The 19,887-nt window shown below is 53.1% G+C and overlaps 1 protein-coding gene across 1 annotated transcript in view; it reads right to left on the minus strand.

Moving 5' to 3' along the window:
- Nucleotides 1–11,191: 11,191 nt before the first annotated feature.
- Nucleotides 11,192–19,887, minus strand: part of OPHN1 (oligophrenin 1) — a 69,278-nt gene continuing 60,582 nt past the window's right edge. The window contains exons 20-24 of the mRNA XM_059824218.1: nucleotides 19,291–19,596; nucleotides 16,573–16,738; nucleotides 15,024–15,074; nucleotides 14,209–14,259; nucleotides 11,192–13,824 (exon numbers count right to left, since the gene is read on the minus strand). Of these exons, the coding sequence (XP_059680201.1) occupies nucleotides 14,217–14,259; nucleotides 15,024–15,074; nucleotides 16,573–16,738; nucleotides 19,291–19,596 (566 nt within the window). The 3' untranslated portion in view covers nucleotides 11,192–13,824; nucleotides 14,209–14,216. The remainder of the gene's footprint in view (nucleotides 13,825–14,208; nucleotides 14,260–15,023; nucleotides 15,075–16,572; nucleotides 16,739–19,290; nucleotides 19,597–19,887) is intronic.

The following is a 19,887-nucleotide window of genomic DNA, read 5'->3' on the forward strand; positions in this document are numbered from 1 at the left end:
TTCACAGTCATGTAGAAGTCATCCCTGAGGCTTCCCTCGGGACGGCCGAGCTCCGGGAGAGGGGACCCCCTTGGCGTCGCCAACTCGCACAGCCAGGGAGCAGACTACGTCCACATCCCCCTTCGGTTTTGCTGGCTCTGCTCTGGTTTGTCTATCTAGGATGTGTGGGCTTTTGTGCTGGCTTAATTTGGGTCATGGCTCAGACCACCAGCTCCTGCTAAAGGCAGCAGATGGAAGACAAGGAACACACAGGTTGGCGTCGGCCCGTGAGCAGCATTTGTGCACGGAAGAGTATAATTTCATGAGATAAAGGATGCAAGATGAGGTTGCCTTTAGTTAGTGTAGGAGGAACTCTCCATCAATCCTATGTAATGCCAGAAGAAGTGAGCCGGATGATGCGGTGCGGTTGCATGCCCGGGCAGGCAGCATTCCTGGGCCAGTGACCGCAGACCTTTGCCCACCTTCGCCCACCTTTGCCCAGCGAGCTCCTGCACTATCCGTGGTCAGCAGGGAGCTTCGCTTAGCAAGAGTAAGAACTAGGGTAGCGGCTCTCTGCTTGGAGAGACTGTGTGACCGTTCCTGGAGAGCCTGGTAGCATCTGAACACTGTTCCATAGAAGTCAAAAAGCCCTTTGTGCTTGGCTTCAGCAAAAAAGGAGTTAAGCCAGAGCGATGAGCGCCACAGACCCCGTGCTCATCGAAGATAAATACCAAGTGAGTCAGCCCTGTGGAGGGAAGGCAGGGCGCTCACCGCCTTTACCACCATGTGCTGTTTTCACACTTGTTGCTCTGGCCGGCGCGGTGCCGGCAGGGTCGTTGCCATGGTCCGTAGGGATGCTGAGGTGGTACCCAAGGTGTCTCCTGCCTCCCAGGCAGAGGGGCCGGCAGTGCCGCTGGGCAGAGCCGGCCTCCCTTGCACAGCAGGGGAGTCACCTGCCAACACAGGCTGTCTCCGCAGCTCCCTGCTATGTGCGGCTGTCGCTCCACGTACGGATCTCTCTCCCTAGATGTTTTAATAACATAATATATGTTAAACATACATATATGTATAAAAAAAAAGGCATGCCCCGTTTTATGTTGCTGAAGATATGTATTTAATGTAATGCTTTAAGAGCGTTTCTTTTCTGATTGCACACTGAGTGCAACTAAATATTCTTCAGGAGGTGAGTCAGTGTGTGCCAATATTAATGGAAACTTTTAATATTTTTTTCTGGTTAGATAGTGCCCAGTTTTCAAAGGTCCATCCTTTCATGGCATGAATGGAGCATGCACTGGCATAGTCCGGTGTCACTGTCTGCTTCTCCAGCTTTCTTGTAGCTGATTCTGGTTAGACAGGGATAGTATTTGCACTTGGGGGACAACGGCGTGTCCTTTATTTCTGCCCTCTTTGACTGCACAAAGTGTCCTTGCACTTTAGGGCAGAATCCTGGGATTACAGAGTGGTAGCTGTTTTCTAACTGTTTCAAAGTAGACTTTTAGAGGCACAGAAATCCTTTCTCATACTATAACGGCTGGCCGAGTCGCGCTCTGCACCGTCACGTCCTGGTGCCCGCTATCAGCTGACAGAGCACCTGGAACCTGGCAGCCGTGGGAGGTGCCCGTCTGGCGGGGGACGGGCAGCGGGTACCAGTGCCGCAGGGCTGGGACCGAGTGTGCTGCCCCGGGGCAGCGGGGATGGGAACCTGCTGCAGGCTCCGGGCAGGGCTGGACAGCCCAGCCGTGGACAGAGTGCTCCAGCCTGCTCCTGGCGGGACGGCGTGGGTCCGGAGAACGCCGCAGGCTGCAGCCCTCCCACGCCCACCGACGCTCGCTCACCTGCTCCCAGGCAGCACGGAGGGACTTCTGCTCATTCCCTCTTAAAATGGCAGGGGAGCTTGCACGTGTGATTCAAAACGTAAATGTCTGTACCACACACAAAACCACAGCAAATTTATAACAAGCTGCTCTCTGTGCCGGGTATTTTGTGTTCTGTGGCAATTTAATGCTGTTTTTATTTGTTAACATGCTTCTGTAATAAAAAGAGTTCTCTATATCGATATATTTTATTTTCTTTGTAATAAGCCAAAAAGCTCATTGCTGGTGCCTTTTTGCCTGGGGAGGACTCCCAGCCCACAGCCGTATTCATGAAAGTAACAAAGCATAATGTCTCTGCAATTGCTCGTTCCCTCATACCTGAGTAAAGTCAGGAGGCAAACACTGCGGGATTACCAAAAGAACAAGTAGCCTACAGAATGGGCAGAAAGACTTTGGGGTACAACAGCGAGGTTATTTCCCTAGGCCTGGTTCCAAGGCGAGCGGTTCCAAGGCGAGGGCTAAGCTTTCAGCCTCCTACACGTGACAGGGAAAAAGCCTTTGCCCTGTCTCAGTGGGGCTTTGCTGCTGCGTTGCGAACCTTTAGCCTCTGCAAGATGCGCAATGAGGTTGGAGCATACACATATCATTTTATTAAGGTTGCAACACTGAGTCTTTTTCAGTCACCTTTCAGAAATGGCAGTGTTTTGCCCAAATTAATAGCACCTGAGGCCAAATTCTGCTTCTAGAGAAGGACGTTTGGTGGATTGTTGGCACTGCTCTTTTTTTTTTTTTTTTTTTTAATTGGAACTATGATCTGGCCCTGAACATGTTGAATAAAGAAAATAGAGACCTACAGTGTTATGACATCATTGAGACTGGAGAGCAGTGACACCCGCTGCCTTGGCCAGCGAGATGTGGTGGAGGACGCCCAGGAGACGACTGTGACTCAGAAGTCACCGTATGGGACTAAGGGACATTTATTCTCATAACCAAAAAGAGAAGCCTGTTTGGCATCAGGATAAAGACAAACCCAATTACACGATGCTAGGGGAAATTAAAATATTCACAATTTGACTGTTTTAGTCCATGCTTGGGTCCCATGCAAGCACTTGGCCCGTGCTGTGCCACAGGGCAGACCGTCACGCTTGGTGTTCAGCTTTTTTTTGGAATCTTAAAATCTCTTGTTGTTCTAAGTACAATAAAGGCAGAATCTCGTTTGTTGGAACACTGCTCTATGCGTGTATTTGGCTTTTGTTTCAGTTATGTGCATGAAAAACATTATCCGGTGTGACGAATATTAGCTATTGAAGATGCCAGGAATAAGTGGGTCATTTTTCAGTGGCCGAGGCTGTATGTTGGATTATTCATAGGCTATTTTTCACAGTCAGATTTTGCTGTTAATTGCACGTCTGAACTGTTAATTCATTTACACGTCAATTGACTAATCCTCTCGTATATGCCTCTTTGGGTCTTTTAAATTGAATTTCATTTGATTAATGTATTTCTCAAAGCAAGGAGCTAATAAAGGCCAGTGTCCTCCTCCTTTTGTTGTTGTTTTCAGTATCTTTATGAGCAGTTGTAAATCCTTCTCCTGGAGCTTCGTTATAAAATTGACCTACACTCTCCAAGTAATAAAAAAGACTGCTTATCAGCCCACTTTTAATTCAAAGCACAGATGTGAGTACTGCACAGGGTCAAGATTTTGTTCACTGTGAGACAAACCAAAGAGTTTGGGAAAAAAATAATACCTCATCAGTCCACAAATAGCTGGCAATGCCTAGTGTGTAATTGCACAGCAGCAGTACACGTACCAATACCCCGCAAGCTGAAAGCACAACGTACTTAGTAGTGCAAAAAGCCTTGCCCATGTGGAGTAGTGTCATGTTTAGTCATCTGCAGAGAATCTGGTCCCATCCTGCTATTTGAGTCACAGTCAAAAATGAATGTGTTATTTGCAAAATTCACCCTTAATCGACATCATTGAAAAATCCACCGTCGTTCACGGGCTGTGGTGCCGTCTCGGATACCTGTCAACATCTTTTAGACCCCGTGTTCCCCCGTCAAACTTTTACGTGGCCACCAACGTCCCCAGGACATTGAGGAGCCACCAGTCCAACATGTCATGGGGTGATGGAACCAGTCCTTCACGTGGCTACGCAACTCCCAGTCTTATGCCGGCCTCTGTCCTCTTAATGGGCTGCAGTCCCGTGTGGCTTGCACTGTATTTCCCTGTATGAGAATAGTGAGGAAGTTGTTAGTCTGAGTGTCTGCAGAGGATTGGGTCTGGCCAAAAGGGCCAATTCACTTCATCTGAACTAGTTTTGCTCTGTTACGCTCCAGCCATTTCTGCTGCACATTGTGCATCCATTGATCGACCACGATGTTCACTGTGACCTACAAATTACATCGAAATTGCTGATACCCCTGACTGTTTCTAACAGCGCGCGAGCCGTGCAGTCTGGCAGAGCTGGTGACTGCCGCCTTGCCGGCGCGGTGCCGGCACTCGTGGTGAGCCGCGTGCCGGGAGTGCTCCAGAGCAGCCCTTGGAGAAGCCTCTGCTCTCCAACTAAATGGCACCAAGCTCTCCAAACAGAGACATGTGACATGTTTCTACACAGAGCGAAACAGAGGGAGAAGAGACACACCTATGAAATCTCATGAAGGTGATCATGCAAAAAAAAAAAAAAAAAAAGATGCTTTTCCCCTCTCTGCTGCTTGCGGCACAGCCCTGTTCCCAGCTGGGCTGGCAGAGTGGTGGTGTTGCTGCTGAGCACCCAGCACCTCGGTCGGGGGGCTGCGAGCGCTCCGTCGCCAGCGCTGGCAGGGCTGCCCTGTCTCTGTTCCACAGCATCGCCTCTAGTCAAGGCTGGGACACCCTGTGGGGCCGGGGACCATGAGCAGGGCACCATCGGGCTCTCCCGGCTGTCCTCAGGGCAGTGGCTGGCGCTCGGGTGTCTCCGTCTCTGCTGTGACCGTGGGAGAGCAAAGTCCAAGCCACTGAACTCGCTGTGCGGGCAGAGCCAGGGCTCGGGCAGCCCAAAGGGACGCGGGATGCATAGCTCCTGCTGGGCAAAGCCGTGCTCCCCGACCCCCGAGAGCCGCCCCAGCCCTTTATCCCGGCGGAGACGGGGGGCTCGGGGGGCTGAGTGCAGCCCAGCCTGCAGAGGGAAGGGAGAAACGCTCGGGCCAAGTGCTCTGTCCTTGGCAATGGTCTTGCTCTGGAGCAGGAACCCACTTAATATCCACAATAACCACTCAATTTCGAAAAAGCAACCCTTTTCAGCAGGGAGGAGGACTTGCTGGGAGGTCTAAGAGGGCTGCAGAGCTCCACTTCACACTGCCAGGTACATTTTTCTGTAGGTCTCTGCAGACATCTGGCCTTAACCCTCCTGGCCCAGTTAGCAAATAGCCGCTGTCCCAGGCAGGCTGCCGGGTGCCCTTTCTGGACCTTTGGGATAACAAATGCAGCGGGACCTTTTCTGAAAGGCTCCATAGCTGCGCGAGCGGGGCTGCTCGGGGAAATGGCAGCTCTCCCGATGAAGCAGCGGGGAGCAGCAGGCTGTGCCTGGCAGGGGGCCCGTCCGCTGCAGGATGGGGTCTAGTAGCAGAAACCAAGTGAGGAATCAATCTTGCCTTTTTTTTTTTTTTTTTTCCTGAAAACATCTCATGTCAAGCAGCCCTAAAATGGCTCCATGCTTTAAGGCAGTTTGCTTGCCTTGGTCCTTAAAACAGCCAGTGGGAAAACTTTAAAACAGAAAAATTGTTCCATTTCCTACAACAATAATGAGTTGCTTTAAACACACATTTCAACAGTGGTTTACCACTGCAGGGGCCCTGGGAGCGCTGCGCACGCTGACACAGCTGCACTGGCAACCGTTTCCCTGTACGCCTTCCAGTTGTACCAGGGTTTGGGCTGCACTGACCCTCTAAGGCTGCACCAGAATGAGGGCAATGCTCTGCACGCTGGATTATTTCAGGAGGTGTGGATGGACCTCAGTCAGCAGCACAGCCCAAACCCGTTCCAGCTGCGGGGACCCCCAGCTCACCTCTTGGCCAGCGTCCCCCACGGGACACCCACCTTCTGCCAAAGCCCCACGTCGGCAGGGCTGCCCCGCTCCTCCTCCAGCCGCAGTCACGGTCTCCTGTCCACGGTGGCGCGGGCAGCTCCTCCATCCCAGTCGACAAGCCGGGCTCAGCTCCGCGGCTGGATGAGTGCAGGGCGAGCGATGCGGGTGCTGAGCCATGCCGGCAGGCAGCCTGGTGCCTGCACATGCAGCCTGGGCCACGCACATGTCGTGCCTCTGCATCGCACTAAGGGTTCAGAATCCGGCCGTCGAGCTGTCCTGTGACTGACGATCTCTTACAGCACTTATTTATCCCAGTCAAAGAACAGAAATAGGACCAGGACCCACCAGGACACTAGCTTCCAGGGGTCTAAAACTGCCTGTGGGCTATTTAAACAAAGCAATTGCAGACAATGACCTGAGACTGCTGTCTAAACAAGCCCGGGTGGTGACGGACTCCCAGCTGTGAGAAGCTGAGTGGGATGGTGTGCCTGAGGCCACAGGGCCTGGTAATGAGCAAATTAATTGTTTATTATGCAAGTCCTTTAAATTTAGTTTAGTTTCTCCACTTTGCATAACATAATTTTTGCAGCTCCCTCCGGGACAGACTAATTAAAACTCCAGGCTTCACCTGGAGCCGCAGAGAGAGCTTGGCTGCTGCTCTCCCACTGCCCCCCCTCTGGTACCTGGGCTGCCTCAGCGCTGCTGCAGAGCCCCCGGGGTGGCCCTGGGAGCACCCAAGGCCCCGGCGAAGGCGGCCATGGGCTCTTGCAGCTCGCTGCGCCGCTCTTGCCCAGCTCAGCAGTTTGCTCAGCCCAGCCCGAATCCCTGTGGGAGCCCCATGAAGTGCTTTAAGGTGCAGGTTTTAGCAGGAGAGCAGCTCACAGCCGGCGTGGGAGCGGGAGTGCAGTGCACCGGGGGACGCCGGGGCTCTCTCTGGCCCTCGGCCCCCCTTTTGTACCTGCCCTTTCTGCGGGGCAGCTCCTGAGTGCCCCTGCAGCTCACCCCATCCCTGCCCGGGGAGCAGCAGGAGCTGCTTGCACATGGCGTTACCCCTCAGGAGTCCCATCTGTAGCACAAGTAGGTGATGCGCGGGGCGAGGAGCATCCCGTGCGGAGAAGGCATTGCTGCTTCACTGGAGGGGTGCTAGAGCCACCAGAACTCGCTTGTTCGATGACAGGGGTTGCCTGTTTCTTGCTACTGTTGAAGCTCGTGTCTTGGCACACTTGGCACCTCCTGCATCCCGCCTGACTTGAGCAAACAGCGGCGTACACAGCTGGGAGAGGCGCCGGGAGCTGCTCTGCCCTCCACGTGCGCCGGGCTCCGGCGGCTCGCACAGCAGCCGCAGACCTCAGCGGGGTCACGCCGACTCGTGTGCTCTTGACATGAGGAACGCCAGCCAGCTCTGGGGTTTGCTCCTTACCAAAATTGCTGCTGCCTCCCACCGCCGCCAGCGGGTAGACGCCAAGGATGGTGAGGGTGACCAGGGCCCTGTGTGCCCGTGTCCCATCCCTGCCGGAGCAGAGCGACCGCAGGGGCAGCCAGGATGAGCCCGTGGGGCCGAGGCACCAGGGAGGGACCAGGGGTGTGCAGGACATGGAACAAGGGATGCCGGACCCATGAGGGGACAGAGGTCCTGGGGGACAATGCACCTTGGAGGGGAGTGGGTGAAGGGGTATATTTCTCTAAGCCTCCATGGGAATGGCAATGTTTTACACATGATTTCAAGAATCTTCAGAACTTCTGCCTTTTAGGAGCTCTCTCACAGATTTCGACAGAGGCTGTGAAAGAACTTCTTCCATAAACTTCCAAAAACATAAGGAAGATAATAAAAAAAATCGCAGCTTTTACTGGTTCAAAGCACCTCCTGATTTTTTAAGCCAATCACAGGATATTTTTTTTTGGTGGCCCGACTCTTGATTTATGGCTGTACAGGCAGAGTAATGCTCCTGACGGCTGCCAAGAAAGTGTCCGGTGTAGAAAGCTGTTCCTAAATCAGAGCAGTCAGCTGGTTAATTGTGCAGCGAGTTGGGCCAGGGAGAATTATGGAGCTTAAAACTAAGACTCTGATCTTGCAAGAAGTCCTGCGTGGGTGGATTCCTGCGCCTTTATGGGTCTCTGTGCAGCACATAAATTTAAGATGTCAGTGCTCCACTAAGTACATTTCAATTCTAAATTTATCATATAGATGTGTCTACTGAAGTGTGCCTTTAACCTCTCCAAATTCTTCCTCTGGGAAGTCCTCACTGAGGCCCAGTCTCAAGCTCCGAAACGTCTTGTTTTGATAGCCTTTCTCTGTATAAAAACCTACAAGGTTTTACTTACGCTGGAAAATATTTTTCTCACTCAGATGAAATGAAAACGTTTTCCTTAAGAAAACAAACCATGCACCTGGGAGGGTGGGACACCAGAATTGTTGGGATAGCGCCTGGGTGCTCCTTCCAATCTGTAATCATTTACTACAAGGGCTAATAGAAAAAGGAAACACTTTCTTTCCCTGAAACACTGTTGTTTTGAAGCATGAATCCCTGGGAAAATTACAGCCCCAAAAGGAACCTTCAGAGAAACAAGGTGCCAGGAAAAAAGGAAAAAAAAACCCCAAACCCTCAAGCTGCTGCATGGTACCTGGGCATCGAGACCCTGTGTCTGTCCCAGGCGGGGACGCTCCTGGGCACATGAGCGGGGTGGGACGTGGTGCCTGGCGGGGGACGCTGCACGTGGGGCTGCGCCCGCTGCCAGCAACCCCGAGGGACGGCTGCCGCTCCCCAAGGCTGCCGTTTGTTTTTTCCAGCTTTAACAAGGATCTTTTGTTAGTTCTGGGTTTGAAGCATTTTATGCTTAACCAGCAAGCCTGGAGCCCAAATGACTCCGGCTGAATCACGCAGTGAAATTTTCTGCCAGCCACACGGTACCCACGGTAGCAGCTGCGGCTGCACGGACCCTTTGGGTGCAGGTCAGTACCGCAGCTGCAGGGAGACTTGACAAGGGGCTCATCTGGTGATGGGGGCCGCTCCTGAGCCCGAGCCCACCCTTGCAGGATTTATCCAGCCTTTCCCTGCATCCCGCACGGCTCCCAGCACACAGCCCCGGCCCCGCTCTTCATCTCCTGCTCCTGGCTGTAGCAGCACCCTGCAGCTGCAGACCTAGTAAGTTCCTGTCTCACTATCACCATTTCCCTCCCCAAATTATTGCTGACAAACCTTCACCCTGTCCTTCAGCACCCCAAAGGTAACTCAGCAATAACAGCCCCAAATACTCCCGGGATGAAAATCGGGAGAAGGTTTCTAATCACGACAGAAATGAGGTTTTGCAGTCTGTAATCTTGTTTGGGGGGTTAATCAAAACCTAGCTGTGGTTAAGATGGGATTAGGTTAATTTACAAAAGGACAGACACAGAGTCATGCTGCTGCCTGTGCCGGTGGCAGGCAGGACACATGGGGCCGTGGAGCATCTCCAGGCGATGTCCCAGCACCAGCCGGAGCCACCTGCCCACCCCAGGCCCTCTCCTGCCCCCGTGCCAGAGGGTGCACCCCACGGCCAAGCCGATGGCCTCTGGCTTGAGCGCCCGCCCGCGTGCTGAGCTCTCCTAATTATGGATTTGATCGGAGCCCTCGTGAGGGAGCAGTTTCACCATCTGAGCCCTGCGAGCACTCACGCTGTAATGAGCTGCACGTTAGGCTGGAGGAGCTGAGGAAGAGTTCTCTGCCAGGCTCCCTGGCCTGTCGTGCGCTGTAGTAATTTGATCAGGACCGTGGGCTCTTGCCAGCTTACGTTATTAGGATTAGTCTTTCCAGCTGAAGAGACAGGGAAAAACAAAAAGGGAGCAAAGGAAGCATTGCACATTATGTGCCATGAGCCTCATGCTAATGGCAGAGCACAGCTACGAAGAAATCAGCATTTCACCCATGCTCCCTGTCAGGAGAGCGACTTTCTTCTTCGGTAAGAGAAGAAAGGCCAAGACTGTCAAAATGTGCGGAGCTGCAGTAAATCCTGCCCTGGAGCAGCTGCTTCAGGGACTCCTTTTCCATTCTGGCTCCCGGTGGTGGATGGTGCAGGGGCTTAACATGCACCAGCAATTCAAAGGCTGGAAGACAGACGCGGTGGTTTGGGGGTGCTGGGGGCAGGCAGCCCCTGTCCAGCTGCCCCTCGGGGGAGCCGTGAAGCATCACGTGCTGCTGCCGGGGATCGCTCCTGCTGCTGTAAGCTGGGGCAAGGCACAGACCTGCTCCAAGCCTGCAAACCTGGAGCCCGTGCTGCAAAGCTCAGCACCCTTGAACTAGGGCTGGGAGGGTACAAAATAATTGCAGCAAGGACATAGAGAAGAATACAGCACTCAGCAGCCTGAAAAGGGTGCAGGTGAGAACGCTCCCTGCCACTCAACTGAAGACCCTCAGAGACACCAGAGCTGAATCCGTTCATCTCAAACTGCCGGAGCGGTTCCTGGGCTGCCGCCTTTTCCACACATGTTATTAGATTAAAAAAAAAAAAAAAAAAAAGAATCCCTCAACAAAGAAGCGAGCGGTGTATTTGGGAAATCTTGTGGGAAGAGGCTGCACCTCCCGCTTGGGGAGGGAAGCAAAGCATGCAGGCTGCTGGGCGGCGGGGGCAGAGGGCAGCTCGCCCACCCCACGCTTCCCCCAGGAACACCCTCCCTTCTCCGGGCATCTCTCGCGCTGCTGCGAGCTCCTGCGCAGTCGCCTCGGTGGGGCACTTCTCCATAAATTCAGGCTCAAAAGCAGGTTGCAATTGCAAGACTCCCATTTAGGAGAAAAAGCTGTTTTCTCCTGTGAGAGGTCTTTTTGTTAAATAAAAGCAAGAAGCCTGAAAACCAAATGCTAGTGAACAACATCCCAACGTCAGAGTTGAGAGGGACGGGAAAACAGATGTGAGGAGGGGAAAAAGATGCCGGAGAGATGGAAAGAAGCCGGTGCTGTGTCTGCAGTAATCATAAATAAGTAGAAAGGTGTTTACGCTGATGGAGGCAGCTGAATAAGAATCAGTGAGCTGAAGTTAAAAATGAGAAAACATTTAAAAACACATACGATCAAACATGCCTCTCTGTAACAGGCAGAACAACTCACCCCTGTGAAAACCAACTGCCCCGAGCCATGCTCGTGTGCCCTGGCCATGTGCAGGGGGGTCGGCTGTGCCCCCGGAGTGCCGGGACGGGTCCTGCGCTGCCCGCGGGACGCAAGCCGTGGGATGTGCACAGCAGAGGATGGCTGCAGCGTGTGCACCACTGGGACATTGTTTAAAGAAGAAAGCAAGCACACTTGGACTCTTCTTTTTTTTACTTCATGGAAACTTTATATAAACACTTGAAGTAATCTAGGCATTTACATGAGAAAACGGCTCCGATGGCTGATGTCTGGGGGCCCTGCCGCTCTGCACGGGGCGAATCCCCTCTGTGTCGCTCCTGTGGCACTGGCAGCAGGGATTGTGCCCCACAGCCCTCCACCAGCACAACCGAACGCCCTACAGCCGCTCCACCACTGGTCCCCAGCACTCAGCCGCGCGTACGGAGGAGGAGAAACCAGTACAGACACACATGTGACAAATGACTTTAAAAGGACACAATGAAATACATTTCTAATAAGCTGCTTCCCTCCATTGTTTACAATGTCAGACTTAAAACCAAACTCCCTCAGATTTCTTTCTTCCCACAGACCCCAGCTCTGTCCCGCAGGGTCTGCGCCGGGCGGCGAGCGCGAGGCTGACTGTACACGAGCAGCGTGGGCAATGCGACAGCCACCGTTTCCAATGGGATGGGTACTGCGGGCGCCAGCGCTGCACAGCGTCCACGTGCAGCATGGGGGGTGCCACCACCAGAGCCACCCGTGTCCACGGAAGCCCGGGCGCTTCCCAAAGCAACAGCCTCAAGGGGTCCTCAAAGCACAGCCCCGAGAGGTGAAGGCGTTTTGGGAAACGATGGCCTTCTGTGGAGGAACCACTGGCCCGACACCTCTGGGACAGCCACCCCAGGAGGTGATGAAGCCACCAAAGGGCTGGCTCGGGCACCAGTGCCAGCCTGCAGCAGGGGACCAGGGGCTGACTGGGCGTTGCAGGCAGGCAGCTCCGCTGCCGTGCTGCTGGAGAGGCTTCCCTGGCAATCACAGCCATTCTGGGCTGGTCAGGGCACCTCTCTCCCTCCTTCAGGCTCGCTGGCTTGCAGTTCCGTCTTACCTGCTCTCTTAGATACCTGACCAGAAAAGCACGATGTGCTCTGTTTCGGCGCTGCTCACACCTCCCAGCTGCTCACGAGAGGGTGCAGCAGAAAGGGCTCACCGTAGCTTTGAAAAGCCCTGAGATGCCCGTGTGCGTAACATGGTCTAGGCATTGATATCACTTGGTTTTTTTTAAAGCCACTTTTATGTGCCACTGTTTGAAGCGGGAGTACAGGAGCGAGCAGCTGGGGCACCGCCAAAGCCCGAGGGGGCAGAAGCACCATTGACACGACACGTGTGTGTCCAGTGAACGCCAGAAATACATTCAGCAATAAAGCAGACAGGCGCTAGATGCACACACAAGGCAAGCATCAGGAGACAGCACGGGAAGGACGGCGGCAGCATCCTGCCAGCAAACCTGCGCCAGGCAGGACACAAAGCGTGCTTGAGAGGATGGAGCACCCAGGAAGCAGCTAACGGGGGTGTTTGGCCACTGTTTTGGGAATGCTCCCAGCACCCAAGGAAAATCATTCAGAACAGGGAAGCTGCCTTTGGGCTGGTGAGAGGAAGCAGGGAAGCCGCTCACTGCCTATTTACAGGTAAATGCTACAGCTCAGGAACCGAGCCCTGGTGTCAGCTGGAACCACAGCTAAGCCTCTCCTGCTAACTAGGGGTGGTCCCGGCTTGGGGAAACCTTGGGGAAACCTTCCAGACCAAAGGGCATCATCTACACGGCCGCTGCTGAGGAAAAGAGAGTCCATTTCTTGGACTGGAAATTAATGTAACAAGCAAACAAGAAACTGGGTGCCTCTGAGAAAAATGGTGGACTTGGACCCATATTCAGCGAGTTTCAGCTCCTTGCCACCTCTATACTGGCCCACCAGAATAACCCCAGGACAGAGACTTCTTGGTGGGCCCGTGGGAAGTGGATCTGGTGGGAGCGGCTCACACGGGAGTGGGAGGAGGAGTCGGGTCGGAGGAGGAGTCCCTGCCATCTCCTTCTCCCAGCCGCACTCTGGGAGGCTGCTGACCCGAACAGCGCTACCGGGAAGCTGACCTGGCAGGGGACGCAGCCCCGCTCAGGCAAAGCCCCCTGGCACAGCCGCATCTGCCGGCATGGTTCCCCAGGACAGGGGCAGCTGACGCCAGGGTGGAGATGAAGCTAAGCACGATGGTCCCCCTAATTCCTCTCCTGCCTTAGCACAAGCAGCGTTTCCAGTAACATACGCTGCTCTCCTACACACTGACAAACACACTATAGCTTACTGAGCGAGGAAAACATAACATAAAGGAAGGACCTTCCCATAGCAAGGGGGGCCAACCCAAACTCCAGTCATTCTACCCTTGCATCCAAGCACAGGAGTCAGCCCCTCGCGTTTTGACTCCAATGTCTGTCCAAGGTCACCATTGCCAAGGCTCATTTCCCAAAAAGTGAGGAGGTAAACAGCCGCTCCCGTCCTCCGGTGTCCCTTCCACAGCCCGTCGGTGCTGACCCAGCCCCGCAAACGCTGCCGGTCACCTGCAAGGGCTCACACGAGCATCCTTCACAGCCTGCGCAGAGAGGAGTGGCGGAAGGACTGGGAACAGTTCAACACAAATGTGCGGGTAGGGTCTTCTCTCCATCGTTATCTCCCTCTCTTCTAACCTCTTGAGCTGCTTATGACAGCATGCTCTGAAATTATCGTCCGGTAAGATAGCTGCTCTCCAGGGGCACTGGAACTGGAAAAGTCTTAGCTGTGACACATCTGTTTCACAAGCACAGAAAATCTCCTGGGTCTAGCTGGGCTGAGGTGGTTACGAAGTCTGGAAGAAGAAAACAAGCATGCTCTATGTAGCAGTGTAAATTCATCAGCGATGGCAAAACCACAACCAGAGCAAGCTCAGATCTCGGCACCGCTGTTTGCAGAGCGCCCACATTTACCCTGAGCGCTGCAGCGAGGAGGCTCAGGAAGGGCAGAGCAGGCTGATTTACTCCACCCTGCCACACTACCCCCCAAATGAAGAGCATGGCCCCTCCAGTCATTATCTTTCCTTCTGCAAGGGTCTCCTACAGGAAGGACATTTCTCCTGATCTTCCTTTTGAGATTCCCATTGTCTCCACTGGACACCCACCACCCCATAAATGCTGAGTTTATGTTACATGTGTGCTTTTGGTTTATTATTTGGTTTGTTGTCATAAACACGTACCTTTAGCCTCAGCTCTCATCACCTGGGATCCTGCCTTGTGGTGATGAAGAACTGTATTTAAGGAAGTAGAAGAAACAGAAAAAAAATTAATACAACAAGCAAGCCCAAACTCAGATCCACAAACCTAAATAGAGGGCTGGGTAACAGTCTGGGCAGGGATATATTTTTCAATATAACAAGTGAAGTCACTGTCAACACTAACAGACAACATTTATCACTTACATGCAAACCTGCTCGCACTTTTGGCAGAGGCTGGTGATCTTTAAAAGCAGGAAGCTGAAGCTTCTTTGAGCAGATATTATTACAAATGAAATCTGCTGCCACAAAGGAGAATGCTTGCAATTCAAAGCCCTGCCATCCCAGCCTAGCCCGAAGGCTTCGGTGCCCAAGCTATCACTCCATCACACCGTACCCCTCTGTGGTAGGGCTACACCTGCACATACACTGTGTGTAGGACCATCCACTCTCCCAGCCCTCCTCCTCTCTCCCGTAATCTCATCTCTGCTTTTCACAAAGGCTGAGAAGTTAAGTACAATGTGCACTATGCTGACTTAGATCCACACACATGATAAAAGGAATCCATAGATAATGTTTATTACTCAGCAGATTTCCATTTAACTTATCAAGTTTGTATCCGGATTCACATTTTACACTTTGTGCTCTTTGTTTAGTTCCAGCATTTTAGCTGAAACCCACCTTCTGCAAGAAAGGTGGGGGCTGAGGCTTCCCCAGGTGACTCGCTCTGCTTCAGAGGGAGCACCCTACGCAGCAGGGCTGCTTTTACTCAAATGCCCACTTCCCAGTGCCAGGCTTACTTGCTTGTTCTTCGGGAAGCTGTCTCAAAGAACTTTGTCCTAGAGGCCACCCTGCAAAGAGAACAAGAGAGGTCATTCCAGTTAGCCAATAAGGCAATTTGCTAATCAGATCTCATCTGTGCCAGGGAAAAAAGCAGTAGCATTAGCAGACACTGAAGACGATCACTTTCCAACGATGTCTTTTCTGCTGAGGCAGCAGCCATGCTCCTTGTGCTGTCAGCTCCGTTCCCCTCTGTCTTCACACTGTCCTGGCCAGGCAGCCCTCGATCGCTTTTAGCTAGACTGCTTGTAATCCGACATGCTGGTTTATAAACCTGCATCCATCACTTTTTACAGCCTCTCCTTCAGTTTTTATGTGCTTCGTATTTAGCTTCCAACTGTCCTCATGGAAAGAAAAGTTCTAACAAGTGATTCAGGAGAGCGAAGGCAAGGCCTGCTCCTGCCCTGCAGGTGTGGAGCTGAGCCTCACGGCACCTTTGCTGGACTAAGGAGTGAACATGCAGGGCTTGGATCAGCCGCACAGCGCGGCTTTATTGGGGGATCTCCGCAGAGAGCAGGGGCCAGCGCAGAGTGAACTCGGGAGCCCTCCCACCACGGGCGCTTCCCCCAGGACCGCTGCGAGAGATTGTCACTCGTGGGCTGCGTGGCTTCCACAGTACAGAGGCACTTCAGTTCATGACATGTTTTTTGCACCTTGTGTCACTATGGGCAGGGTGAAGCCTGGGGGGTGGCCCCCGCACACCCCAGGGCTGCGGTGCGGTGGCAGAGCGCCGGGTGAGGGGCATTAGCGGAGACTCGGGGTGCTGCCCTGCTAGGATGGCAGGGGAATGAAACGGGCATCTTTGTTGGGTGTGCAGCAGCAGCGAGCTCCACGGCAGCACCCAGGTTACAGCCTCCCCACCAGCCGGTCCTGGCTGCTGGGCTGAGATCCCCCTGTATTTAGTAACCTTTTTTTCTTTTTTTAATTCCCACTGAAGCCATCAGGGTTTCTGTGTCTTTAAAATCTGAAAGAAATCTGATGATGAAGCTGAACACCATCCAATTTCCTTAAGAGCGATCCAAGCTGGATCTTGTCCTTTCGTGGGAAGTGTCTCAATTGAGAGGCTTGCTCAGAGCCGGGCAGGGAAGGGCTCTCCGGCTTCACTGACATGAGAAACAGCAGAGAAGGTGATAGGACAAAGCTCAGCCCCAGGGCTGCACTTGAGAAGGTTCAGAGCTTTGTTTTTCCTGCGTGTGTTTGCTTTTGCTCTGGCCACGCTCCCTTCCCAGGCTGTGCCCTCTGCACAGCTTTCCAACGTCATGTTCAAACCCGTGCTTGCACCGGTGCTGAAGGGGACGTTCACGGGCTCCAGCCGTTACACGCCAACAACGTTGGTATTTCTGCTCCTCCTCTTCCAAAATTCCCAGAAGGTGACACCAGCTCATACTCCTGCCACCCGGGCTAACCTCGTCTCCCTACATGCTCCCCAAGCCCCTGGGTGCTGGCAGCTCCCTGGGGCCAAGCTGCCCACCCCGGGTACCGCGTGCCCGCCGAGGGCTGCCGACTTACACAGATGAAGGCATCTCTTCTGCTGTTCCCGCTATTAGATCCGGCCTCTGCTCCAGCTTCGGAGGGACAGGAGTTCTGCATGGTGGGTCTGGAGGTCTCACGGGGGGACGTGTTATCACGGGCTTATCGCCATGGGGTCGTGGCTTAGGGACACCGTCGTACTCGCCTGCCAGGTTGAAGATTACAAACAGTGGGTTCGAAGCTTTGGTAGAGAGCTAGATGTTTATGAAGAGGTGTTAAACAAGTTAGTGGGCTCAGTTCTGTCTGTCTGCCCCAACATTTTCTCTCTGACAGTGGCCAATAGCCAAAATTTAGGGACAGAGTCCCAGGAAAAGGCAGCTCCCATTCTGCCTGCCCCAGCACAGCCTTCCTGGCACTAGAAAGAGGGGCTGATGCTGGACCCTGTGATGACAAACTTGATATGGTTGCAAACTGCAAAGATGATATTGCTTGGGAATGACAAGCTTGCTTAAACAAAACCTGTGCAGTGCCGTCCTTCAAAAGTGAGAGGAATAGCACAAACTGGCAATCCCTGCAGTCTGGGGTCGCTGCTTCTCCGAGCCTTTATCTCCGATGGTGGCACTACCTGTCCTCTCCCCCGGCCTCCTGCTCTGCCCGCAGGAGTTCCTGCCTCGGCTGCTTTTCTTCCCCAAGATCCAGCCAACCTCATTATTCACTTAACCTTTGAAGACTTTCAAGGGTTAAGTAAATAAGGAATAAGGGTCAGACTTCACCTGACAGCCGTGGTGACCCCACACCTTCCCTCCAGCGCCCAGAACTCCAGGGCGCATTTCTGCAGGACAGCAATCCTTGTCATCTCGCCTGGCCATTTGTATGGCTCAAAACCATCTTAAGGGCTGGGTTCCTGCCCTTCTGATTTAGACATTTCCACTGCTAGGGAGTCCTGTTTCTCATTAGAAATAAGCCAAAGATGGTTTTCTATTTGGTAATATAATTAATTGCTGCAACTACATAACCAAGGCTTTGTCAATTCCTTAGTTACTGAACCTTATTATACCCTCGTGCGCTAGCTCAAACACCAGTCCTTAACCAACTCTCTTCCACATTTGCATTTGTAAATTCTGATCCTAAATTTTCTCCTTGGTAAGCTGTGTAACTTGAATTTCTCAGTAAAAGGCCTGTTTTCTAATCCTTCAGCCTATACTACTTCTTAGTTTCTCCAAATTTTTCAAAATTATGCCCCAAACTGTGCACATTAAAAGCTTAATACAGCATTCTAGTGCTGATTTGCAAACATCAACACAGATGTAATATAACTTTATTACTGCCTCAGTGTTCTTCTCTACATACATTCAAGGATCAACACAGCCAGTTTTATATACTGTGTCTCCAGGACAAGCTGTCAGCACGCTATGTGTGATAATGCAAAACCATAAAACTTGGAAGCACTAAATGCAGTTGATGTGTAAGCCAACTTTAAAAGCTATCTTACTTTTCCAAAAGCAGATTTCCACCTACCAGTTATGCAACAAATTTAAATTCAGCCAGTAGTGTCAGTCAGATAAATTTGATGTTTGTGCTACCCAGCCGAGCCTTTCTTCTTTCCCTCCATTGCACACGAGAGTCATTTGTCAAGAATGCAGCCTGGGTTTTATTGTCTAAATACAGGACTGTGAAGCTGTCAGGGCATGACAGCATCTGAAAAGCACTGGAAAGTGCACAGGAAAAGCTGGCAAACTGCAGAAAGCAATACGTCTTTTATTACAACCAGCATCTTGAGTGTTTTATAAAACTCAGCACCAAATACCCGCTGTTACAGCAACGCATACTGTCCTGCGAACGGCTCCCTGGCGTTGCAGGGGAGAATGCCTACAGACACGCAGATACACCAACGCCTACCTGCCTTCCTCCACTGAACCGGACAAGGCCAGCTCAGATCTGGCCCCAAGCTAATTATTTCTACATGTGATAAATTTCTGTATAATGCTTATTAGAATACAAATAATAATCATTATTTATATTTAATGCCAACAGATGAACTGTTGAAATAAACGTTCCCAGGAAAGCCTCGGTAAGCCAGAACCTGTCACAGGGGGCTGACAGAGAAAATGATCAGAAATTAAAATGTGAAAGTGACTTTTGCCCTTTTCCTCGCCTCTGCTGAGGAGAGCGCTGACAATCCAGAGTGCTTACGGCTGGTTAGACTGGGTATGAATTGCTTCGGGTTTAATTGTCTTTATATCGCTACGCAAGCCTGAATTTTATGAGTCCACTGAGCTAGGTCGAGCTCTGTGTGTGCAGCGGCTCAGCTACCACACGGAAAGCTGGCTTCATCCAACAGCCATGGCATCTGCCCAGCTTGGCAGAGGAGGGGCAGCGCTGGCACCAGCACCGGCACCGGGCTCTGCAGGCTGCTCCGAAACCCCGCAGCAGCCGCACCCCCAGTAAGCAACAGACCGAAAGAGCCCGCTGTCTGAAATAAAATGGGACAACTCAGGAGGCCAAGGCCTGATCAAACCCTCGGGCTGCTGGCCTGTGCCCACATCTCAAGCTATTCTGCTCTCCCAACCCCTCTTGCTGAGCGGCATCAGGAGGACTCAAGGTGAGAAGCCCACCACCCGCTCCGGCCACCCCGGCGCACGATGCGCAGCGGGGAGGGCTGCCTCGGGTGCCTCGAGCTTTCCTTGGGAAAACGGCACTCCTGCCTCGCCCTGGCTGGGACCCCGGCGCGAGCCCCGGCCCCGGGCGCACGCTCACCCTCTCTGCCGTAGATCCCCGGCCGGGGAGCCGGTCTCCTGGCCTGGAGCGTGGAGGTCCTCAGGACAGGGCTGGCCACCACCCCGTTGGCAGCCTTGCCAGCCGGCTTTGCTCCTCCATCCTGCAGCCTGGCCACCAGCTTCCCCACCTCTGCCTCGGCACGCGGGTCGGGCCGGCCCTCAGTGGGGGGACGCCCCAGCTCGTCCCCCCCCAGCCGGGGCGCAGGCAGGCGGCTGCGCTGCAGCGGCTTGGGGACCTCCGCGCTGCCACTGCTGCTGCCGTTGGGTGTCTGGCCGTGGCGGTCTGCTGCGGAGCCAAGGGGACAGAGAGCCATCGGGTTAGGAAGCAGCGCGGAGGGGTGGTGGTCTCTGCCCGCGGCAGTGCGGAGCTCTCCCCCAGAGCCACACAGCTCCTGCGGTACCGAGGGACAAGCACACTTGAGGCATGCGGTGGGGGATCGACAGACCCTCACCCCGAGCAAAACACGAATAGTGAGTGGCTCACATAGATGCTGAGGAATAAAGAAAACTGAAACAATGCTGAACATCACAGAATATACTTATGGGTTTCTTTTAAATTTCCAGTACTGTTGCTCAC

The sequence above is a fragment of the Gavia stellata genome, chromosome 14 (assembly GCF_030936135.1).
Source record: "Gavia stellata isolate bGavSte3 chromosome 14, bGavSte3.hap2, whole genome shotgun sequence".
Classification (NCBI taxonomy): Eukaryota; Metazoa; Chordata; class Aves; order Gaviiformes; family Gaviidae; genus Gavia; species Gavia stellata.